We start from the raw sequence: 24367 nt of genomic DNA, 5'->3' as shown, positions 1-24367 counted from the left end.
CAGAATATACTTTCAAATACTAGTGAGTTTTTTCTAACCACATACTAAATTTTAGACCAGCATTACATTTCATCAGGAAAAATATCTATTGTTTGGTTCATATGAGAACTGTGAGCAACTGAACTTAAATATTTATTTTTAACCACAGAAGCTTTGCTGGAGTCTAGACTGAAAGAATCACTACTGTAAACCAAATTTCTTACCTCTGATGGATGCCCAGCTCTTATAAAAGTACAGAGTGGATCAAAAGCTCCTGTTCCACAAGCCAGAAGATGGGTCCTGTTGTATCGGTGAAGGACACGGATATAATTTGCACATTCATCCTAGTTTACATAAAAAATAAACATAGGGAAATATTAGCTTTTAATTATTTAGGTTTTTTTGTATCTTATGTTCCCTTAGGTGATGTTCTTATATTGGATCTTTCTATTCTATTTCACTTCATATTACTAACTCTGTGACATCAGATTCATGGGTTGGAATTTTTACATTAAAAAAAGCAAGTTTAGAGCCCTAATTGATCGTATTTTATTTTAGATACTTAACCAGTTAGGAGTTGCTTAGTTATAAAAACACACATTTGTGCTTCTTTAATCTTGGGGATATTCTGCAAATCTGAATAGATCTTTTAGTATTATTAGATACACTAGATGTAAGATTCAGAGCATAAGATGTGAATAGTCAGCAAATGGGTTCTCTCTCAAGTTAAATAAACTTTATCTCAAGAAAAATATCTTTTTTTCTTACTGCACCATTAATTTCCTGTATAATTAATAGCTAGTCAATATTTTTTATATTGTATAGACACATACTTTGTCTGTTCCCACTATTTAAACTCCTTTGAAGAAATATTAATTTCCCCCAGGGCAACACTTTGGGACTCATTAGTGTATTTGCAGCTTCATAAATATTACAATTAAAACATTTTCAAGCATCCCTTTGAGATATGGGGTCATTAAAACACTTTCAAACATCCCTTTGAGATATGGGGTCATTATTACTGTGCTAAACTAGAAATGGAGACAGTGAGATAAAAGTATCCATTGATTTTGGAACTCCTGCGATTTGGTTTTAGAGAGTATTTTTTATTTGGCAATGGTTTCTATGTGTGAAGCAAAATTACTGTACATTTCAATTCATTGCTCAACATTTCTGTAACTTAGACTACTGAGCTTTAGGAGTTATGTCAGGTTTAAGACATTTAAAATGGAATTAATCTGAGCTAACTTTAGCTGTTCTAGAGTTTAGACGTGTAATTTATGCAATTCTCACAGGTTTTTTCAATAGTGAAGTAGGCCAGACATCTCCAAAAGGCAATTAATACAATCGTAAAACGAGCATGTAAAACAGAGTGGAAGAATTTCCTTTCTGGAAAATTTCCTCTTCTTCACTGTTGACTACTCTTATTATTGGACTGCCATACTTGTGTGAGAACAATCCTGGGTCTTATTAACCAGCTGCAAAAACTTAATGTCAAAGAGGAGGAGTCAGCAGAGGATCCATGGGCAGAATTCAACACTTGCAAATCCTCATTATGTTCAAAACTAAGAGACCATCTTTCTTCTTTCTTCAAATCCTTAAATCATTCAGTGCAAGTCTTCCAAATGCTCCAGCGGACAAGAAAGGAAAGAAATCTCCTTTGCTTCCTGATTCTCCTTAACTGTTCATCCTTAAGATAATCATGCTAATTCATAGAAGAAATGGATTTACACAGCAGGAGGTAACCTGTTGTGTAATTAAATATAATGTATACACAAAGGAAAAATAAATTTTTTAATATCTTACTTTTGGAATTTCTTGATTTGTAACTAATTTTTTCCTTTTATTTTTTTTAAGCAAATAAAAACATTAAGTCAGACAAATTGAGAGAGGAATGGGTTGAAATTAGTAGGATGTGATCCCCCCTGCATGCATCAGCACTCAGTGACAAAGGTGTCCCATTTGTATGTTCATTTCTCAAATATTTGCTGACTGGTGGTAGCAAAGTGATATTCCATAGGAATTTTATGATGCCATGCAGTTTTTGAATAGATGGGCACTGGTGCTCTTCCTGATTCTCCCTCTCCTCCAAGAATGACCTTCCTGACCTTCCTGACTTATTCCCTCTGTTTCCTCTCAGTGGTGGTCTGTTCTTTACTCCATTATTTCCTTTTTTGTCCACATATGCCTTCAGCTCTTGATCTTTGTGCCAAAATCATGTTAGGGATTTAAGATTTTTTTTTTTAAAATGGGAAAAATCTACACTTTTTTTTCTCCTGCGTGCCTTTGTAGGAATGCCTGAAAAATTTGGCAAAAAAACCCTAGGATGAGGAAGATACCAAATATAGAAAAAAAACTAATTCCAAATGGCTAGACTTGATCATTTATAACCAGATGACAAAAGGTGCTGTTCTGGGAAGTGTCAGGCAACAAGGCATTGCTGCTAATCCTACTAATAATGTACTGTACACAGAGCAGGGAGGAGATGCATCATCCAAGGGGACTTTGAAATAAGACTTCTTTACACTGTATCAATTAATTAAATATAAGGGTTGTCTTTAGGATGCTCCATAGATATATTAATAGATCTGTGGAATTTTATTCATCCGAAACTTCTCAGTGTGGAGGAGTTAGTCATCTCTACAGAATCTGATTTCTTTATCTGAACGATTTCCAATTCTGATAAAGTAATTCAGAGTAATTGAAAGCTCTCACACCACAGGCTAACAGGTGGGATTCCTGGCACACAGGATGACAGCTGAAGGATTTTTTTTCCTTGGCTTCACTCGAATCAGAAAAGCATAGCCTTATTTTAAGAGAATGCCTGTGTTGTTAAGACAAGCCTTTTTTAACTGTCCTACGAAGACTGTTACAAGCTCTGAAACTGTTTATGACTACAATACTTGCAGTTTTACTGCTACAACATGAACTGATAACTTTTTAAGGTTATACAAGCTCATAAAAATGGTCTGTTCTGTCATATAGAAAGAGGCAGCAGAGTACACCTGAAGTATTTCAGTGATGAGAAGCTTATTACAATATTATCAGTTCTACTTAATAATTATGCCTTGAATAACAGATCTTTTGCAAAGGAAAATTAAAAAAAAAGAAATAGCATGGAAATAAGCAAAAAAAGTTTGAAAAGGAGCAATATTTTTCAGAGAGTTTGTAGTGTGAAAAATAGCATTAAGAACCTAAAATTGACAAAGGGCTGATTTTAAGGCATTGTGCTATTAAGTCAATATTGGTTTATGGCTTCAAAGAATGAAGGTGAAAAGAAAATTAGTAGGATATTTTTTGATTCTAATTTAGATTCCTTTCAGGTTGAGCAATTTATCTTACTGATACTGAGCATGCTGATGAAAATTACTAAGGTTTCCTTGATATTAATAAGTGTTACTCGTCCACATAGTCCATCCATAATTAAGTCTCATGTGAGGATCAGAATATTGTTTAGTATTACAATATTTCCAGCTTTTAAAATTTTAATGTATTTTTTTTTTAAATCGTCCACTTCTGGAATCTTGTGATTATTTAAAAGTTCTGGTTTTTTTCTATAAATATAGTAGTTACACCAAACCTTCATGGTGCAGAGAAATGTGGGAAACGCATGAAGCTCTTTAAATTATCACATTCATACAATGCAAATTTCAGGATTTATAATAACAAACTGGATTGCAAAAAAGTTTTGAGTTTTAGGGAAAGATGAGTATGAGGGGGCTATCTTTGCTTTGAAACAACAGTACCTATTTCTGTATTTATTTAACCAAAAAAATACTGTCAGAGTATCAGAAAATATGTAGTGGTGAAGGAAAGATTGTATATCTTTAACTAATAACAGCCTATGCTGAAAGGTACTATTAAATAAAGGCCAAATAATTTAGGTTTAGGGTTCATTTAATATGACCATAAAGTTTAGCCACTGCCATTTTCAACCAAAGCCATCTAAAATTATCAAGCATACAAAATTAACCCAAAAAACTGCAATGAACTCTTAAGAATCTTCAGAAAGGATCAGTTCTAAGCCAGGTGGGGTTAGAGAGGTGGGGTTTAAAGAGGTGGGGTTTTATTGTCATTACTATTATTATTATTATTATTACTACTTTCCAATCTGCTTCCAGTCCCTTAATGTAAACAGTTCTCAAGTTTTTACTTCAGAAGAAATCTTTATAACTTCCTAATCTTATTTGGAATATACTGTGGTTATCATCGAGGCTGCTGTTTGCTGGGTTTGTGGGAAAAGCTTGAATGTGCCCTTCCATGTCCTACATTCCTGTCACTGTTGCTGTAAAACTATCATAATTTTCAGATCCTTTGGTTCAGTGTGAGCTCTCTCAGCTGTGGGATTTATTAGGTGTTGTACTCGCTGTGTGTTTATGAGGTGCAGATAATGAGCTTGGTGCACTGCAAAACTAGAGACCTCCCATCCAGAAGAACTTTCATCCTGTGCTGCCAATGATATCAGCTGCTGTGTGTCAGTGAGCTTTCAGGTCTTTTCCCAGGAACTGATTACAGTCAGGGCACTGAATCACAAGAACAGAACAGTTCTGAGGTTCATTAAAACAGAGTGTTTTTATTAATATAACACAAATGCTATGGGACAGTATATATTACAGTGCATTTTATAATTATTAATAATGTAACTGCTTTTCTGAATGTATTCTAGAGAATGTGAAAATGGACAAGATAATTCATGTGGACAAAAAGAAGAGGAAATAGAAATGGAAAAGGAGAATTATTAAGGTATGTTCTTTGATAGCACCAGAAAAAGAATGAGAAGAAAGTTCAGATGATCAAAAGTATTCATTGCCTGTTTACAAGCTGGTTTAAAGAGCAATTAAATTAATAATTTAGTGTGTTAACAGTAGTCACATGTTTTTAACCTGCAACACTTAAATTTAGATCTGTGCTTTAATCTCTCTCAAGTTAGGGATGCCTGAATCCTTGTTTTGGACCAGCCACTGGTATAATTAATGTATATTTGCTCTGTAATTAGTGATACTTACAGCATCTCTTCCTTTAATTATGCATTCTTCTGTCTGCAGAGGTGTACTAGGCCAATGGATCTGAGGAAAAAAACCAAGAAAATAATTTAATTGGCAGTCTGCAGCTTTTCCACTATTCTCATGTGAGAGATTCTCAGAACAGAAGTACAAAATCATAGAAGAGCCCAGGTTGGAAGGTACCTCAAAAGACCATCTGGTCCAGCCCTTGATGGGAATGGGAGCCTAGATGAGATTATCACTCTGTCCTACACATCTTTAGAGCCTCCAGAGACAGAAACTCCACCATATCCCTGGCAGCTTGTGAGGGGAGAGCCTCTGTCCTCTTTGAGATGTCATTTAAATACTCAAGTACTGCAACACTGTGATGAGTTCCCCCTCAGCCTTGCCTTCCCCAGGAGAAAAGACCTTCAGTCTCTCCTTTGTTTGAACACAACTGTCTTGATTAGGGTAGCTCGCCAAACTTATTAGTAATCAACTGAATTTAAAGGAAAATAATGTATGGAACATTTTATATAAATTCAGTAGAAACATCTATGTTAATTGTCAGGGATTTTCAACATAGTTATTAATTTTGAACTAGTGATTTCCTGCTTTAAGTAACACTTAGGAAAGCAAACGGTTTACAGTGAAGTTAATAAGGGTCAGCAACTACCCTCATGGGAGTAGGATCAGCTTTTCACAGTCAGTTCCTAGATGTAAAGCCAAATTACACAAGTGAGTTTTTTTTTCAGCTACCTACTATACAACGTTTATGTTTCATTCCAGATGCGTGATTTGTTTGGATGAAAACAATATTAAACAATGACTGAGTACACTGGAATGATTACTTAATTTCCTAGGACATTTAAAAGTGAAAACAAAAACATGTTCATGTCAGTGATATCAGGCTTGGCTGAAACCAAGTAAATATCAAAAAACTGATGTCATCATCAAGACATTTTTGTCAATAATCCAATCACAAATTATTTTTCTGTCTGGAAAACATTTTAAAATTAAGTTCATCTGCTAGGCTTTTTTCTTCCTTTTTTTTTTTTTTTTTTTTTTTTTTTTTTTTTTTTTGGGTAATTGAACTATCTTAGTTTTCTTGAAATAATTCAAGTCTGAGAAAATCTGTGGATAAATTATTAGAAAAGTTAATTGCAAGAAAAGTGGGGATAAATTACGACTCCTAGATGCTTAGGGCTTTAAAGAAAAAGGCTCAGTTCTCTTCAGTGTCTTCATTAACGACTTGGACGTGGATCTCAAAGGAATACTGAGTAAATTTGCCAACGACACTAAGCTGGGAGGAGCTGCTGACTCTCTGGAGGGCAGAGAGGCCCTGCAGAGAGACCAGGATAAATCAGAGGGCCGGACAATCACCAGCTGTATCAAGTTTAACAAGGGCAAGTGCTGGATTCTGCACCTGGGACAGTGCAACCCCAGCGGAGAGCAGTTGCAGACAGGGACCTGGGGGTCCTGGTCAGTGGCAAGCTGAGTATGAGTCAGCAGTACCCTGGTAGTGTGTTGGACCCACACCATTTAAATCCAAGTTAAAATCAGAACATCTGTTTTCAGTCAGATGGTTTTATAATCATCTATGAATGATCAAACTCTCATGTAGTCCCTGCATTGCTGCTGTATAGTCTGGAAAGGTACCTGAACTCTGCTGAACTCCCATAAGGGAACTCATCCAGTCATCCTGGTCAGACCATTCCTGCTTCATTCACTGCATAACTCAGGGTCCACAGTAACTTATTTTAGTCAATGGTCAGGAATTGAATGAATCTTGGGTTAAGCTTGTCCTTAACCCAAAAACCTAGAAGTTATGAGATCTCCAGGATTTCTCGAGGCTAAAAGTATGAAGCTACAGCTTTCACTTCCCCAAGACATGTTCTAACTAGCAGGCTAAAATGAGAGCTATTGCCCACACCAGGTGTAGGTGGCTGTTAGGAACAGAGAAACCCCAGAGGGAATAAAACACTTCATTCTGTAACCTGATATTAAATACACTGCGTGTAGCTGATTATTTTTGTATTTGGAGACTTAGTCCCAGTGCTATTGAAAATACTTTGTATATACATTTTCCACTTAAGATATACTGAATTAAATACGTATACAGAATTAAGAGAAAAAAGCCAAAGAGGTAACCCAGTGCTCCTGCTTTTTCTGGGATGTCAGAAGCAGCTGCAGTAGAGCTACATGAATTTGGTTCTTGGCACAGAATAATAGAATAAATCATAGAGTTGCAGAATGGTTTGGGTTGGAAGGGACCCTTAAAGACCAGCTAGTGTAACCACCAGCTATAGTCAGGGACATCTTTCACTAGATAATGTTTCTCAAAGCCCCATCCAGCCTGACCTCGACCAGTTCCATGGATGGAGCATTCACAGCTTCTATGGGCAACCTGTTCCAGGGTCTCACCACTCTCATAGTTAAGAAGGTCTTCCTAGTATTTAACCTAAATCTACACTCTCATTTTAAAACCTCTGTCTCTTTTCCTGTCACTACATGTCCTGATAAAACTCTCTGTCTTTCTTATAAGGCCCCTTTACAAATTGAAATGCCAGCATAAGGTTTCCCTAGAGCTTTCTCTTCAGGCGGAACCCCGATTTTCCAGCCTGTCTTCATAGGAGAGCTGTTCCAACCCTCTGACTACTTTTGTGGCCCTCCTCTGGACCTGCTCCACCAGGTTCCCATCTTTCTTACACAGGGGAACCCAAAGCTGGACATAGTACTCCAGCTGGGCTCTCAGAGGAGTAGAAGGGCAGGCTCAGAGGTTGTGCTGCAGCGCAGGAATCTACCTTAGATGCTCATAGCAAATTACCTACTTCTAAGGCAAGTCCATGTTAGTTGCCTGAAGTACATGGGTATGAATTATAACTCCAGTAATAGATATATATCTCCTGAAGAAGGTTTTCTATCCACAAATTATTTTTTGAGACTCAAAACTCTTGTGAGGCTTCTGGGTTTTAACATAAATAAGCATTAAGATTTTAATCTCTTCAAGAGTATTTTATAATTGAGACTAAGAAAAATCTCTGCATGTCAGATTTTGCTATCATAGCAAATTCCAAATTAGCATGACATAGGATGTGTTTGCACTGCTTGAAAATCCAAATATTAATCAGCTGCAATGATAGTCTTGAACCTGCCATGTATTACTTTTCCTGATGTTTATGCTTTAGACGTGTGACAGTTACCAGACTTAATTTTTAATTGATTCTCTGCCAGGATTACAATGGTTTGGCAAGCTATCAATAAGAATTTTTGGGAAATCTTCCTGGGTATTTAAGCTGTAATAGCATCACACTTGCATACATTTCACTGGGCTGAAGGCTTGACATATCTATTGGCTTGGACATAATTTTTCAAAATTTTTCACCCCTTCAGGTTACTGTGAATTAAATTTTTAAATTGCTTGTTTACTGGTGTTTTCTCATCTTGCATAATAGTATTCTCATCCTTGAGACCTGGATGATGTAAATTTAGCACTGTATTTAAAAGACAGGTAAAAGATATTTTTAAATATCATGGGGAAAAATGAAGTTGCAAGGCAGTACAGATATAGGGGAAACTTTAATTGGATCTGGAATGATAATTAGTTTCTCCAGACATCCTCTCTATTCAGCCACTAACCTTAAAAAACAGGATGGTATCTCTACTGAAAATTAATTTAAAGAAATCATATGAGCTTTATAGCACTTCAGGCCAAAATAGGCTACTGTGTGATCTAGTCTGAACTCTAGTGTATGACAGAGCAATTAAGCAATTCAGCCACCCTGTCCCCAGTTTAAATCAATAAATAATGCTTAATTAACCGATAACTTGTGTTTGGCTGAAGCACAAATTCTTTAAAAATGTCTGCTGATGACTGGATATTATATATATTTATCAACAAATACATAGCCATCTTCCCTCTTGGAATGTTACTCCAATGGATAACCAAACTCACTAAGTTCTGTGCTTCTTATTTCAGTTTACATTTGTGCACATTCCTACACAGTATTCAGAGAAGACATAAGTAAGCCCTGCTGTTGCAGACTTGTGTTCAGCCAGCTCTGGAGTGGAAGTAGAGCTTTACTAGAGGCAAGATATATGATGAGGTCTCTACAGTTTATTACAGGAGAGATATAAAACCAAATCTGGAGCCGTCTCACACTAGGTGAGAAACAGCAAAATTGCAATCTGCCTGCACAAGCCCATTTACAGAAGTGGGAAGCTTTCTTTTCAGACTCAGATCTTCATAAGGGCTTTGAAGCAGAGCTATCTGTAAGGAATTTGTGGGCAAATAGGAAGAGCAGTTTATTTTCACTCCAACACAAGATGAAAAGGAGGACCGAAGGTCCCCCTTCTCTATGCAGGGGGACCAGTGGTGATGAGTCACTGGCACTGATTCAAGTTTGCTGTTAACAAAGATCCTCACTGTCACCAATTACAATGAACTGCAATGTTTTTAAAAACAAATTTGGCACCAGATACCAAAAAAAGTTCTCTATCAGTCCGTTAGATCACTACAAGCCTTTAAGGCTTTGGATCAAATCTCAAATATGTGCAAGGTTTTATTCCAAAGATGGTGTCAAAGGGAATGAGGCCTTAGGGAAAGCAAAGGTTAAGTGGAATGTGCCTCCAAAACTTTGGCTTTACACAAGGTTTTGAGTGCTTATATGGCTCTAATTCTCTGTAAACACTGATATTCACATTTCATATTCTCCTTCATTCTTGCTGCTCTTAGTGTTAGGACACTCTTCACATAGAAACGACATCTAAGTAACCTTTTCAAAAACTTGTAGCAATATGTGTTAAATACTCTAAGCAATAGTATAATCCATTCTGCATGTGTTAAATGAGAGATACAAAGAGGCAAAAGAAACATAATTTGACACACAGAGAAGTGAGAGTCTGTCGCTGTCCAAGATGACACGGAAGGTTTGTGCCACAGTTGAGATCTCAACCCAAATGTCTGGATTTCCCCATCAATGCAAGAATGACAGCAGTAGTATTCTTTCCTGAAGGTTTTCTCCCCCCTTTTTTTAGGTCTTTTTTATTCTATATGAAAATCGGTTAGGATAAAATGTGCTTTAAATAATATGGTAGATATATATATAAACAGCCATTAGCTTACATGAAAAAGCTATAATCTACCCTTCATAGTGTTGCATTTTATTTAAAAGCTGAAAATAATTTAACCAGAAGAAAATGCATAGTTTATTAAATACAGATTTATAGGAGGCATACCTCATATGCATCACAAGTTAAGTTTTTTGGAAATGTTGGATTACTTTGGCAGTCAACAGGTCTCTATGCAAAAGCATTTTATGTCCACTCAGCATTTAGTTGTTTTTCTTTGGGATAATTTCTAATATGCTGGCTAGGACTGAATTATCTGGTCATTTTACAGCAAAAGGCATAAAGTCTCCAATTGGGAATGGATTTCAGTTTGGTTTTTAGAAGGCATATTAATATTCCAAATTGTTGAGAAAGGGATGACTGAATTAAAAGACATAAACTGTTTTCTGGGACACAGAGGATGAAGATCAATATGAATCTGCCCAAAATTTCACAAAACCTCTCTTTTGCAGCTAGTGAGTCATCCTGGTTACCAGAGAGAGGATAAACCCCAGGAATTTGCCTGAACTCATATGCTTTCACTGGACTGCAACTTCTAGTTTAGATTAATTAAGCTAAACTCTTCAGTCTAAAAGCAAAGGTCAAAGACTAACCAACACACAGTTAAAGATAGCTTAATTAAGAACTTTGGTAATAATTAATAAACTAGTCTCTCAACTCCAGGAACTTTCTCTAATGTATCTCAGCAATTAAGCTTTCCTATAACAGAAATGTCTCATTCCACACTTTTGCTGGAAGTGCTGTAGGATGATCACACTTTCCCTAACTATCCCTGAATGAGATCTGTGCTAGTGAACACTGAGAAAAAGAGAAAAAGCTCATGATATTTGTATTCAAGGGAGCTAGGTCTCAGTGAGATCATGTTTCTGAACATACCAGGACAAGCTTCATTTATTCCAGTTTCTCATCTTTTGCATAAAAAAAAACGCAAGAAGAGTTTTCACCAGTTTGCCATACTCTCTATACAGGTCTCCAGACAGAGAATATAGTTTCAGAGTAAATGGCTGATATTCCACTTAAAAACAAGAAAGGGAGCAATGAACTATGGGTGCGTCCAGATGGGATGATAGTAGTTGCACAGAAGCATGAAGTGCTCTATCCTGCCATCCTTCCTCACAGATTTACTGCCAAATGGGGAAGAAGAGAGGAGGGGAAAAGCTTATTTTATAGAAACAAATGCTATCTAAATGTTTTCATTTCCCTGAGCTCTAATATCTTGTCACAGGATATTAATAATTTGTATCAAAGTGAAAAGGAGTTAACTCATATCTGACTGTTGAGGAACAAAGCTCAGTATGTAAATTTGCTCCCTGAGGAGTTAAATTCTGGTTTGTTTTGATTTTTTTTTTAATATAGATAAATTCTCAAATACCCTCTCTGAGTATATTCATGCCCTCTTATCTAGGACCGACATATCCAAATGTTTATAAAAAGAATAAAGTATATTATATATGTTCATAGTAGTGGAACATGCTAATTGTGCTTGGAGATAAGAAAGAAGGCTTATGGTAAAGGTGGCCAGGGTGTTGACATGAGAATAGTGATATTCACTTTTAGCAAGGGGGCAGAAAGAAAAGATTTTGAGACATCAGTGGTCCGTGAAGTATGGGCATCAACAAAAATATTTCTCCCAAAGGACTTTATTTTATTTTACTTGCTTTTCATTCCATTTATTAATTTGCAAAAAAAAATGAAAACATATCAAAACACATTGGAAAAATTTTAAAAAGTAGATAAGGAAAACACTGAAATATTTCAAGAGATCGTTTATCTGCAGTCAAAATGGTTAAGGCAGGAACAATGCTCCTGTCAGCTTCCCTTACAACTGTATGTTTCCAGTTCTAGCTTCCAAGGGCAGAAGTGAGTAAGGAATCCAAGGCTCACATCAGCTCAAACTCCAGCCTCTCCACTTCAGTTGTCAGTTTGCCAATCATGTGTGGTTTTTAAAATGTACGGAGTTCTCTGGTAGGATTATGACTTAACCCACCTTTCTCCCTGAGACCACGGCTCAGCCTGCAAATGGCACTTTCAGTCATTACTTAATAGCACATCTGGCTCAAACCAATGCAAAATTCAGTTTCTAAGAAGACTAGGAAAAATAGCTGCAAGATTTATGCTGCTATTGTAAGGTTCTTATAGTTTACATGCTGATTTTTTTCCTTAACATTTTGTCTTCTGAAACTTCCCCAAAATACCAGAGAGATTTTAGTCCTCAATAATATAGTGGAGATGCAGAAATCAGATGTCTACAAGTGTGAGATGCTCTAAACAGCTGTGACTATGCTGAAATTCAGTGAGAAATAGCTATACGACCTCCAAGTCTCTTCACCCAGAGTGAGCTTTTACGGATGAAGAGGGGGGAAAAATGGTAATTAGTGTATTTTTCTTAAATATAAACATGGCTTTAAAGTTCATGCACAAAACACCTACAAAAACTCCATTACTTCATTCATGCAAGTTCTGATATCCTGTGCTACATGTTATGACATGAAGTGACTAATATATATATAAATATATATATAACTTTTTACTCCACCTCTCGGTAGTTGTCACTGATTCGATCCAAACTGAGGGAATACAAGAGGTCTCTTCCTCCCACAAACAGTCGCTCTTGATACTCATCCAGCAGCATTATATGAAGTCCAAGGTATCCAAACGGGCTACGAAAGACTGACGTCCTGTTTAAATCCCAGAGCTCTGAAATACAATCAGAGTGGTCATAATAAATACCAAACAGCTTAGCTTTCATGGCTTCATTCTCATATCCTCCTAGGGAACTGGACGAGAAGTTGTGGGACATTAAAATGCTAATCATATAATCTTTGAGTACGAAAGAGACACAAAACACCTGGGAGCAATTTTCAAATTAAACCAGTTCTCCAGGAGGTTTGTCTCTGAGTCTTTACATCATAATCTTTATGCTCAAAATATGAGATGGGGAGGGATGAAAATTATTTTGCCCCTGGATATTTTCTGAAAAGGAAAAAGTACTTAGAACAATAGCTGCAAATGGGCAAAAAAAATGACTGAATTAATGGAAATTGAAAAAAAAAAAAAAAAAAAGCTGGAAATTATGTCCTTGTCTTTGAAACATGTCAAACTACATGTTTTCAGTATACACACAATATTTACCTGGGTTTGTATTTTTAGGATGATGGCATTGTGGGTTTTAATCCCAGCACTTTCTTCACTCAGTTCACTGAAAATATTGCCTCTAAATTCAGTGAAAACAGTATGAAATCTGTGAAATGCATAAGAATAGTTTTCTGACACTGATTTTGTCAAGAAATGCACTGACCTGATATGGGAATCTGAGGCTTAACTGTACATGATCCAAGCTAAAGTCAGTCCCACAGAGAAAAGTAAGTTCATTCTGGGTAGTGTTGCAGAAACTTGGATTCAGGCCTCAGGAAAGAAGAGGCAAGCATGGGGATCTTTCTGCTCTGTGGTGCAGAGCACAGCCTGGCTTGCAGCAGGTCAGAGAGGTTGAAAACCATTTTGCTGTTGAGAAGCCTCAAAAGGAGCCATTACAGAGAGTACCCTCAGACTCCCTCCAAAATGACAGAGGTTGAACTGGGGGAAAGCAACTATGTTCTTATGTCTGTACTGTGGCAAATTGTTTTATTTTGAAGAAATCACTTTTGTTAAAAGTAACTAAATATGCTTATCCTCACATAACTTTTTCAGTTGTTTGGATGTGGCCCAGCAGCTGATGCTGGAAGAAGTGGGATTGTCCCAGAGCTGAAGAAGACAAATGAGCCCCCATGCAGTTTGGAGGGTCCTGCTTACATGCCACACCAGCAGTTATGTTCATTTGTCCATGCTGCACCTTGACAGCAACACAGAGACCACAGCTGAGGTTCTGTAAGCAAGAAATTTAACATTCCAAAAGGATATTGATGTAATTTTTAAAAATTGACACAATTTCTATTAATTTTAAATTATTAAGTATATTGTGTGTGTGATGATTAATTAAAATCAGTAATAGGACAAATATGTTTTGCTCCATTTACTAGGTAGGATTAGTTCAGGTCAACAGAGGCTGAAAGTAACTAGTTTCTGAAAGCTGTTTCCTTATATGATAAAATTTACATCAAAGGAGTCATAGTAAAAATTCAGCCTCACATATGATGCCTTTCTTGAATGATCTTCAAACAGAATGTATTAAATAGTTGTACCTGTGTGTGACTGGCTTCACTTAACAAATGGAAAAACTCACAGAGAGGAACATCATGATGAACAGAACAAGAGAGTTTTTTGTCTAAGCATTGCATACTAAGCAGTGGATAGATACACATTTTTTGACAGAGATACACTCAGAACACAGCTGCACAGCAATGTGGAAATGGCACTTTCAAAGCTTGCTCTTGCCAAGCAAATGAGCAGATTGCTGTTTTGAAAGAACATCGCTTGTTTCTGAACAGATTAGAAATGAAATGAAAGCAGAGCTAGAAATACACTTTTGGTCCTAAATAAAGCCACTTCTTATTTGCAAGAATATAAAACATTCAATATATTTTATTTTTTAATCAGTCTTGAAGTGAAAAGAATTGCATTTTAAATTCTAGTTATATACAAGCCACAAAAGATTACTGTGGTAGCTTCCCCTGATTTATATTCACGTTGTCCTGAAGGCAAATTGCTCATAAATGAGACAATATTTCTTTACATGGATCAGAGATATGACTCATGTGTTCTCATAATGATGAAGAGTCCTCTACCTGATCACATAAACTGGTAACTGCTCATATAAGACTCAGTCCTGCAAAGCACACCTGTGAATCTTATTGTCTTAAATGGAAGCTGAGAATATTAAACATCTTTCAAGACCAAACTTGTAAAAAGAGATGTTTCTAAGACTACATCCAGCAACCTACACTGACACGGTTTTGCTGTGGGGGTAGAGATGAGAATAGAAGTGAACCTGACATCTGAAAGGGCTGGAAAACAACAAGCAGTTGGGTTTGGAGAGTGATTTTGTACTGAAACACCAATGTAGCAGTATTATGTAGATCCTTTGAAAGGTAGTAGGCTTTCCATACATTGTAGATATGTGAGATATTAGGACAGTGCAGGCAAATAGAATGCAACACCTCCTGAATGCCTGGAGAATGAGTGGTATACCTGGGAGTCTAAAATGGTTCTAGAAGCCTGTCATTTCTAGGCAAGTGAATCTCACCGTGGTGTGGTTTGATGTAAATGACACAGGTTCTGAAGCAGAACATCATTCATGTAGTGCTGTGCCCCTTCAGCAAAGCTGGTTGGCTTCAATGTAGCACTGCAGGAATGCAGCTGGACCGCTTCCAGAAGAGAAGCTGCTGCTCCTGCTGCCTCCACACACAGAACAGCCTTCACACTCACACAAGGGCATTGTTAGTTTGTAGAATCATGGAATGGCTCGAGTTGGGAAGGGACCTTAAAGATCATCTGGTTCCAACCCCCCTGCCATGGGCAGGGACGTCTTCCACTAGACCAGGTTGCTCCAAGCTCTGTCCAGCCTGGCCTTGAACACTTCCAGGCAGGGACACCCACATCTTCTCTGGACAACTCGTGCCGGTGTCTCCACACCCTCACAGTAAAAAATGTTTAGTATTTAATCCCAGCCTATGCTCTTTCAGTTTAGAGCCATTACCCCTTGTTCTATCACCACATGCCCTTGTACAAAGTTTCTTTCCAGCTCTTTTGTAGCCCCTTTAGACACGGAAAGCTGCTGTAAGTTCTTCCTAAAGCCTTCTCTTCTCTGGGCTAAACAATCCCAGCTCTCTCAGCCTGTCTTCATTCTAGAAGTGCTCCAGTCCTCTGATCATCTTTGTGGCCTGCTCTGCTCCAACAGGTCCACATCTTTCTTATGTGGGGGGCCCCAGAGCTGGACACATGGATCACTGCACTTTGGAGTGCTGAGTGGCACTTGGTCATTGAAATCACAACACGATTGGAAGTGAGGCCCTTGAATTCAAACTTTTAAGCAACTTTCCCCAAAATCTAATTTCAGTTACCTTGAAGAAACTTATGCTCACAAGGGTCACCTTGTAAATACGGATTCCTTGAGGTGTCAAGAGTTGTGCTGCTGGCCATTCTGATACCCTTTTATTAAAAAAATTAATTTCTAGACCATGTCTAGACTTGAGCATAGCCCAAAAAGAGGTTGTTCCTCTACCTAATACTAGAATTCAATGTCCACATTTATGCTGGACACATCTAGCACACTTACAAGATCAGGTGCAAGTGCAATTTTCTTCAACAAAAGAAAAAATAGTGCTGCCTAACATTTTTAAAATATTCTGATGGCTAAATTGGTCAGCTGAGGAATAGCAGACATGACTTCAATTTCCTTTTCTAAATGGCTTGAAACTCAGATCTTTCTCTACTGTAAAGAGGTCTAATCACAAGTTATTGGCTATTGGATTGGTAGGGAAGGATGGACGCTTTCTCCATTTCCTGTTGAAGCTGTGCAATATTTAAGACTCAGAAAGAGTGAACAAGAAGTAGTACTCTAATTTTGTAGTTAAATTGCTTTTCTGGGAAAGAAGTTCTGGCTCTGCTGCTCAAGATAGTCTATGCATTTTATAATAAACAGTTAGTGGATAAACTTTACAAACTGTTCCAGCACATGGGCTAGAAATCCTTGGCTTCTTCTTCATGTGGGAGTGACTAAGGGTTTCAGTAGAGCAGAACCCTTCCTTTTACTGAGTTTCTATAGATTTCTGTGACAAAGGAAAAAAAAGTCTTTTTTCTTTAAAAATCTTGTGTAAAGAAGTAAAAAGCCAGAGATACAGGGGATGAATTATTCACAGAGAATATAATATAACAGTGCTCAATACACAGAAAAAAAAGAGAAAAGACTTTTACTACTCTTATCTTTTGGTAAAAACAAATCTTCTGGAGTACTGATCTATAAATTTGAGAAAATGTTATCTTTTGTGCTGTACTGCTTTGCCATTTTAATCTAAAGACTCAAGACCATAACTAAACCCACACCATTGCAGTACAAACAGCATTTTACTCAACAAAGGAAAGACTGCTTCAATATTTACATACTCCGATATGGCACTTCACTTTACCTGTGAAAGCTTTAAAGCAAGTCTGGACTGCTAAACTACATTTCATAAGAGAACAAATCTTATTTCTTACTGTTTTAAAAGCTGAGAACAAACCTGATGGTTTGCTATCTGTCTGCCAGAGCTTTCTGGAAACTATTCAGATGGATCTTGCTTACCACACTTTCTCTTATCACATAACTACTTTGGTGAACGTATTCATACTGTATCCTGTTTGACAAAATAGATTCTATTATACATTGGTCTAACAATGTTAATTATATTCCTAATAGCCATTTTCTTAGCTATTTTAATGAGCAGTATATAATTCTTACTTCTAAGATTACTTTAGAGCAGCCATTTCTTTTATTAGAAATTCTTCTATTCATTTGGGGAGAAAAAAATTTTCACCTGATTTTTTTTCCAATGTTTTTTAAATATAAATGATTGATAACTTAAATATGCTTAGAACATTAAATGCAAAAATCTCAATGCTGCTCCACAGAAACCAGAGTATAGTGACATTTCATTTATAACACGTTTTAGAATTTAAGCGCATTTTGAGTAATATGTAACTTTGGACCTTGAATATAGACAAATATCAATGCAAATTTTTAATCTTTCTTATTTTTCTTAGGGAGTGACAAAGCTGCTGTTCCTCTGCTCTGTTCTTCATAGCATTACATCATCACTACTGCACAAGCCTTTGCCCTTTTTTGCCCTCATAAAAATCTTTGGTTCCCCTTTTAAATTCTTCAGAAATATAGTCTCACCTCCCACACTACTTCATGGTGCAGATCATTCTTCTGGCAAAGATGTTTTCCAGATGCAGGGCACGGACAAATGAGTCCACATAAGGTGGATGTTTCAGTGCTGCCTTACAGGAAGAGCTAATGACTGGGGTTGCCTTCTGCCCCCATCAATAATGTAAAAGGCCACTGATAAAAAGTCTAGGTAATGTGAGCACCTGAAGGACATCTTATGCTTCAAATTAGAAGCGTAGTCCTGGAATATAGGTACTACAGTGGAACAAGGCTTACAAGAACTTCGTGAACCTTATGTAAATTTATTTAATTTAGCTTTTTGCTGTATTGCTGACAAGTGATAACAAAACCTGCTTACATGTGACAAGAAAGGGACAGAAACAAAGAGAAGAAAAAATGAAAAAGAGACATAGGGGAGAGCCTGAAATATCTGTGACACAGCTTATGAACTACAGGTCAATTGTAAGACCAGGAAATACAAGTATCTTGTGTTTCAAAACATTGGTACTTTAAGGCAAATGTCTATGCAAGGATATTCTTAAGAGTCATCCATCACAAGGACAAAATATAAACTTACAAGTGGTTGAATTTTTCTGACAAGGTTAAGAACTCTAACTGTATAAAATTAGTAGCAGGAGGCACAAGATTTCTTCCCTGGGAAAAAAACCATTAGAGACTAAAATTCTCCTAAAAACCCCAATGCTGCTGAATGAGATTAGCAATTTTTACTTTCCTGTGCTTACAGTCCTCAGTCAAATACAGCCCTGTAAAAATAGAGTGGTGATAGTGATTGTCAGATAATGGAAAATTGCATTAAATCTGGTGAACCAGCAAGGAACTAAACTTGTTGGGCAGTAGTAAAGGAGACAGTGTTAACTGGCCAGTGATGGCCAAAGTAAATCCTGCTGCATGAGAATTGGTAGCAAAATCTGAGCCAAGAACTGTAACAGAATTAACAGCAAATAGTAAACTAAAAATCTAGAGCAGTAGTAATGCCAAAAGATACCACTGTAATTTGAAAACACCGTTCTTAAGATGCTTTCGTGTTTTATTTGGGGAACATGAATCAGTAGGAGATAGGTTTAAAAGTCTGTGAGGGAGACTGAAGTATGAGCTTTCACTGCTTCAGGTTTTATCTCTGTGGCTGCCACACAGATGCCTCAGAAACTTGGCAGGGTAGGAGACAGAAGGCAAAGTCTAGTAACAACAAGCAAAAACCCATTAGTCCATAACTACTTTCATATGATTCAACCTCTGCTCTTAACAGCAGGTGAGTTTGGCTGTAGAGCTTTATTTGGAGAATGTAATTGGCTTCATGAAGGGAGCTGGTGCAGCAAAGCCCATGAATAATTTTGCTTATTTGGTTCTCTTCCTCTAAATGTTCTGGATCTAGTGATGAAGTTTAAATTATAGTAAAAACTTCAAACAAAGATCTTTCCTTGTCAGTCTGTCCAAATTACAGAGGCAAAAATTTCTGAAATTAAAAGGTCCCGTTTGGGGAGACAAGCACAGTTTAAATCTGTATGCAAGACAAAACACTCTTGTGGCTTTTTTTGCCCCCCAAGAATATGTGAAAAACCTAAAACTGGAACATGTAATAAATCTTAGGAAATATTTTTGTTTCTTCTAATTCTACTCAGATAATGGCAGAAAACATTCTGTGTAGATTGAAAGCCCTTAACACAGCTAATCATGATAGTTCAAGTCCTAATCCTTGATATTCCCATCTCAAACTATTATATGTCACATATATACTGTGATATGTGTATATTCTGTCATATTTAACAAATATTTAGTTTCTCTTCCCTGATGGCAAAATAACATATTCAGCTAGTAGCACTGTAGCTGGTTTGGTTTTAGTTATTAAACAACAGAAATATAGGCATTAAAAAAGGCCATGGTTTATTGTATTAGTATATTATATAACAGTAAAACCATGTATTTTTACACAGTATTTCATAATATTTCTAGTTCTTGCTGGAAACCTCTATGGTGTACATCAATTTAAGAGTAATCACACATCATCTTCATACAAGCTGGGTTTACAGCAATTTTAAGGTCCATTTCTAGATTTACATGCTGGTAAATTTTTTACATATACAAAAAATAACTAATATTCAATTTAATGTTACTAATGCTTGAAAAGAAATGAAGTTCCATGCAATAAAACCTTGATCTTTTTGGATTTTAATCATACTTACCTAGAAACGATGGATGATTTACAGACTGTTTTAGAAGAAAATCTCTTTGTAAGTCAAATGAAAGCAGTTACAGAACTCACTAAACTGTTGTGTATGTTGAAGTGATATTTGTTTTCTGACACTAACACATTTGACCCTACCAATTTCTGGATCTTACTGGTTTTCATTACAGCAGTAAGCTACTATGGTTAGTGATATAAGGCCTAATCCAGAGCTCATCTGCCATTTTGAGCCACTTTGAGCTAGGTAATCACACCAATATGGATTAAATAGTATAGGAAAAACACTTATCCTTCTGTATTTTATCTGATCCTGGGAAACCACAGACAGAGAATCAACGAAGAATGAGATGAAATTTTCATCATTTCAGTGTTAAACTACTATGTAAATGATGTTTACCATTCATTATGCTTTTAATGATAGTATTAATTTTCAACGATAATAAAATTTTCCAATATTTTTAATAAATCTTACTATATTTTTTCCATATCTACTTCCAGTTCGCAGGATATTGCTTGCAGAGTGGTGAAGAATTTATTCTTTCAATTCATTTCAGTAGTAGGTGGCCAATTTTGGCACTCATTCAAAAAACTTTGCTATGGTAAATTGACATATTCATTATACCAGGGACTCTGTTATCAAAAGATTTGTTTACCTTACCAGTGGGATTTTTCTTAGAAAAGGTGCTTGCATCCCCAAAGTGCTATCTGCCAGCACAGTTCTGAAACATGGTTGTAATAGAAAATATCAAACAACTGCTTATGCAAAATGACATAATACTCTGTCTGTTGTGAACTCCCAGGTCGCAGTGACTTGCATAATGTGGCTGCCTAAAGTTCTCTAGTAACTTCAAATCCTAATGATCCTTTATTTTTAGTAAAGCATTTTAGGAGGTGATAATAAATGATAATGTTGTGGATAATAAATATCTTCATCAATGTTACAAATTTCTTTCCAAAAGTTAGATTGCATAATAGAAAGCATCAGAAATGTGCTTTTCTAATAAAACATTTCAGCAGAAATATAAATTGGAATTTTTTACTGTGAAATTATTCCAGCCAATGGATGACACAAGCATCCATGAAATAGTCTTTGTGAACTTCATGCACTTCATCCAAAGTATCTCTAAGGAAGTAAGCATAGAAAGAAGTGTCCTTTTAAAATTATACACACTGAAGATGTTTTACATTATGTTTAATATCTTAATAGTGTTAACAAGTAAAATAATTGATTTATAAAACTTGAGTTTTAGAAGGTACATATGGTTCAAATAATCACAGACCTCTGCTGATGAAACACAGACAGTCCAGTCTCTTGAGGACCTGATTTATTAAGGTGTACCAGTTACTACATGCTTATTACCACACCAGTCTGGGAAGAGTAGAATTCATCCTATGGAGAGACCCAGTGTTTTGACAGAAAGAGAATCTGGTGCTTTCATTTAAAATGAAGATGCCAAGAGTCAGGGGTTTATGCTATTCAAAATGACTGTTAAATTGAATTTCCCCTGTAAAAGATGGATAAAAAGGAGCTATCTCATGTGATTTTCAGCAGCATATGCTCTTGGGCTGGATGGCATGTGATTGACAGTGTCTGTAAGGCTATCTGGAGTCATCAACGTGAAAAAAACAGAATGGAGGAGAAAGGAGGCATTGTAAGAAAAGCAAAAGTCAGAGGGAAAATTGAAATGGAAATAACTAAAAAGATGAAAGGAAATTTTCAAGGTGTTTTTTTCCTGTGAAATAAATTACTCACAGCTTATGCAGAGTTTGAGATAATATTCCATAGGTGAGTTTAGAAAGATTTGCTACACCTCACTCACTGAAATAAACTCAATTTTCACTGAGCATACAAACTCTATAAGCAGCAGTGAATAGACTTATATAGAACCGAGCAGTTTGTTAGTCCAGTTTGTTCTTTTTAATTGACCAGAATATCTTCTCTGGAAAGATTTAATTCATAGAAAGGAGACATATTCAGCTGTTACATCAGTGTCTGTGGGAGACCTACCTCAGGTGAGTTAACTGGCACTAATACATCCATGATTTGACCCTGCTTTTCCAGATACATCTCAAATACTTTTAAATATTACTGAAAGCTGAATACATCAAAGGTCTTCTTGTTGCCTTTATTTTTAAATCTTTTTTTAATATGACACAGAGCTTTATGAAAGAATTCCAGCTCTTATATTACAGGGTGGGATATGTCATATTCAGCTTTTATTTTGTTCAGAGTCAGGTGTTTAGTTTAAGGTATTTATCCAGCTGTCTGGCTTTTTATCAGAACAAAAGAAAGAGGTATTCCTAATTGGCATTTGAAAATTCCTTTATAAAAGCATCAAAACAAATATAATCTGAAAGTAATAATTTCTAGAATCCAAATTTTAAGAATGTAAGATAAGTTTTAGATACATAATAAACTGTAGATGAATTCCACTCTAAAATGCATTCTATAAATAAACCAAGGTTGTATTTTATCAGTGCTTGAAATTTTAATCACTGCAATGATGGGCGACACACAGAAATAGCTGTCTTTCTTGTCTCTTCTGTTTCTCCCCCAGTACACTTAATTATCTGTAAAATGCTGGTTAAGTAAATGCCTTGGAAGAAAGAGACAGAAAAAAGCTTTATTTGAATAATTTAGGACATATTTGAAACCTTTCAGAATCAGTAATGCTTTGCAAATATTAACAGTCAAAACATTCTTCTGTTTAGAACTCAACACAGTTGATCTTAAATCGTGTAACTGGAGAATAGAAGTCAATAATAGGCAGCTATTAATGGTCACGTAACTATTATGAATTATATTATGGACTGTTGGATATTATCCTCAAACCTTCATGGATATGTCCACCTATCCTCCCTTTCCTTTTCTCCCCCACACTATTCGTTTCTGACAGATTTTTCAAGACAGAGAAAAATGATAGTGCTTGTTTAGAAGTTTATTGTACTTTGATATAAACATTATCTTTTCTCATGCCACATTTGATTATCCAACAGAGTCACATAATAGACTGTACTGAATTTCAGCTGTCATTTGTGCTCCTAAGTCTTTCAGATGCTTTTAGAAAAATACCCAATGATAACAAAAGCCTCTGTTACATTGAAGAGAATTCAACATTAGAACAGAGAAACAATCTCCTGAAATTACAAGCAGCATCTTTATATCCTCAACTGACCTGATGGTGATCATAAAATATCCCACATAAACCTCTCCCACTTCAAAATGGAACATTGTCTCAGTATGACTCTATCCTAAACCATTTTCACACTATGTAAAAGCACCATACACTTATGGGTGTTCCTTCATTAGTTCTTTCTTCACTGTAATTTAGAAATTCACCTTTATCTTGATGCTTGGTTTAACACTGGGGCTTAATTTCAGATGTTTTGAGATCAGTCTGTCTTTTCTACTCATTGCTGGCTTTACAGAAGGTAGAACATGAGATAATTTCATTAATGTCCTTTATTTCTCATGAGGGCTACTGATGTTAAGAATTACAGAGATACCATGAAAACGAAGGATTGATATATCTGATTCATTTTTGTACACTCTGTAAAGAGTTGTGCAGAAGTCCATAGAGATCTAGGGATCCAATCATAGACACATAGAGAGTTTTGGATTGGAAAGAACCTTCAAAGATCATCTACCATAACCCCCTGCCAGAGCCAGGCACTGTCACTGCTTCCACCAGCTTGGTGACATCCACAAAATTCCTGAGGGTGGACTCAATCCACCAGTCTATGTTGCTTTTAAAGATATCAAATAGTACTAGCTGCAGTACAGATCCTTGAGGAACACCACTCATTACTAGATTATGTACTGCTCAGCACTGGAAAATACACAGCCCTGAGAAAACAAGTGTTTTCTCCAGGAATTTCCAATCTCCAGGAATTTCCAACCTAACAAAACAAAATTAAAAAAAAAAAAAAAAAAAAAAAAAAAGAAAAAAAAAAAAAAGAAACCAAAATTAAAGAATTGCCATCATGAAGATGGGGTAAATGAGAAAATAATAATTTCAGTATTCACAAAATTCTCTAGGGTTTGAATTTAGCTCCGATTTGCATGATTTGTAATGATGACTCAGCAAGTCTGCATAAAACTGCTGGACACTTCATGGACACTTCATCTTTTGAAAGAAAGCACAATGGGTGACCCACAGGCTACTGTCCTGAGAATTCGCCCTCGGAAATTTTGGGAGCAGAACACACAAAAGATATTGGAACTGGGAGAGAACATTTTTCAGACACTGAAAGAATTTGTAAAGATTATGG

General features: G+C 36.3%; 1 protein-coding gene across 1 annotated transcript in view; it reads right to left on the bottom strand.

Moving 5' to 3' along the window:
- Window positions 1-24367, bottom strand: part of SEMA3E (semaphorin 3E) — a 139420-nt gene that overhangs the window by 57916 nt on the left and 57137 nt on the right. The window contains exons 2-4 of the mRNA XM_069035453.1: window positions 12628-12788; window positions 4986-5045; window positions 204-323 (exon numbers count right to left, since the gene is read on the bottom strand). Coding sequence (XP_068891554.1) covers window positions 204-323; window positions 4986-5045; window positions 12628-12788 — 341 coding nt within the window. The remainder of the gene's footprint in view (window positions 1-203; window positions 324-4985; window positions 5046-12627; window positions 12789-24367) is intronic.

This window comes from Aphelocoma coerulescens, chromosome 1A, assembly GCF_041296385.1.
Source record: "Aphelocoma coerulescens isolate FSJ_1873_10779 chromosome 1A, UR_Acoe_1.0, whole genome shotgun sequence".
In the NCBI taxonomy this organism is placed as follows: domain Eukaryota; kingdom Metazoa; phylum Chordata; class Aves; order Passeriformes; family Corvidae; genus Aphelocoma; species Aphelocoma coerulescens.
Note: the sequence above shows the minus strand (reverse complement) of the source record. Positions and strands in the feature narration are given on the sequence as shown.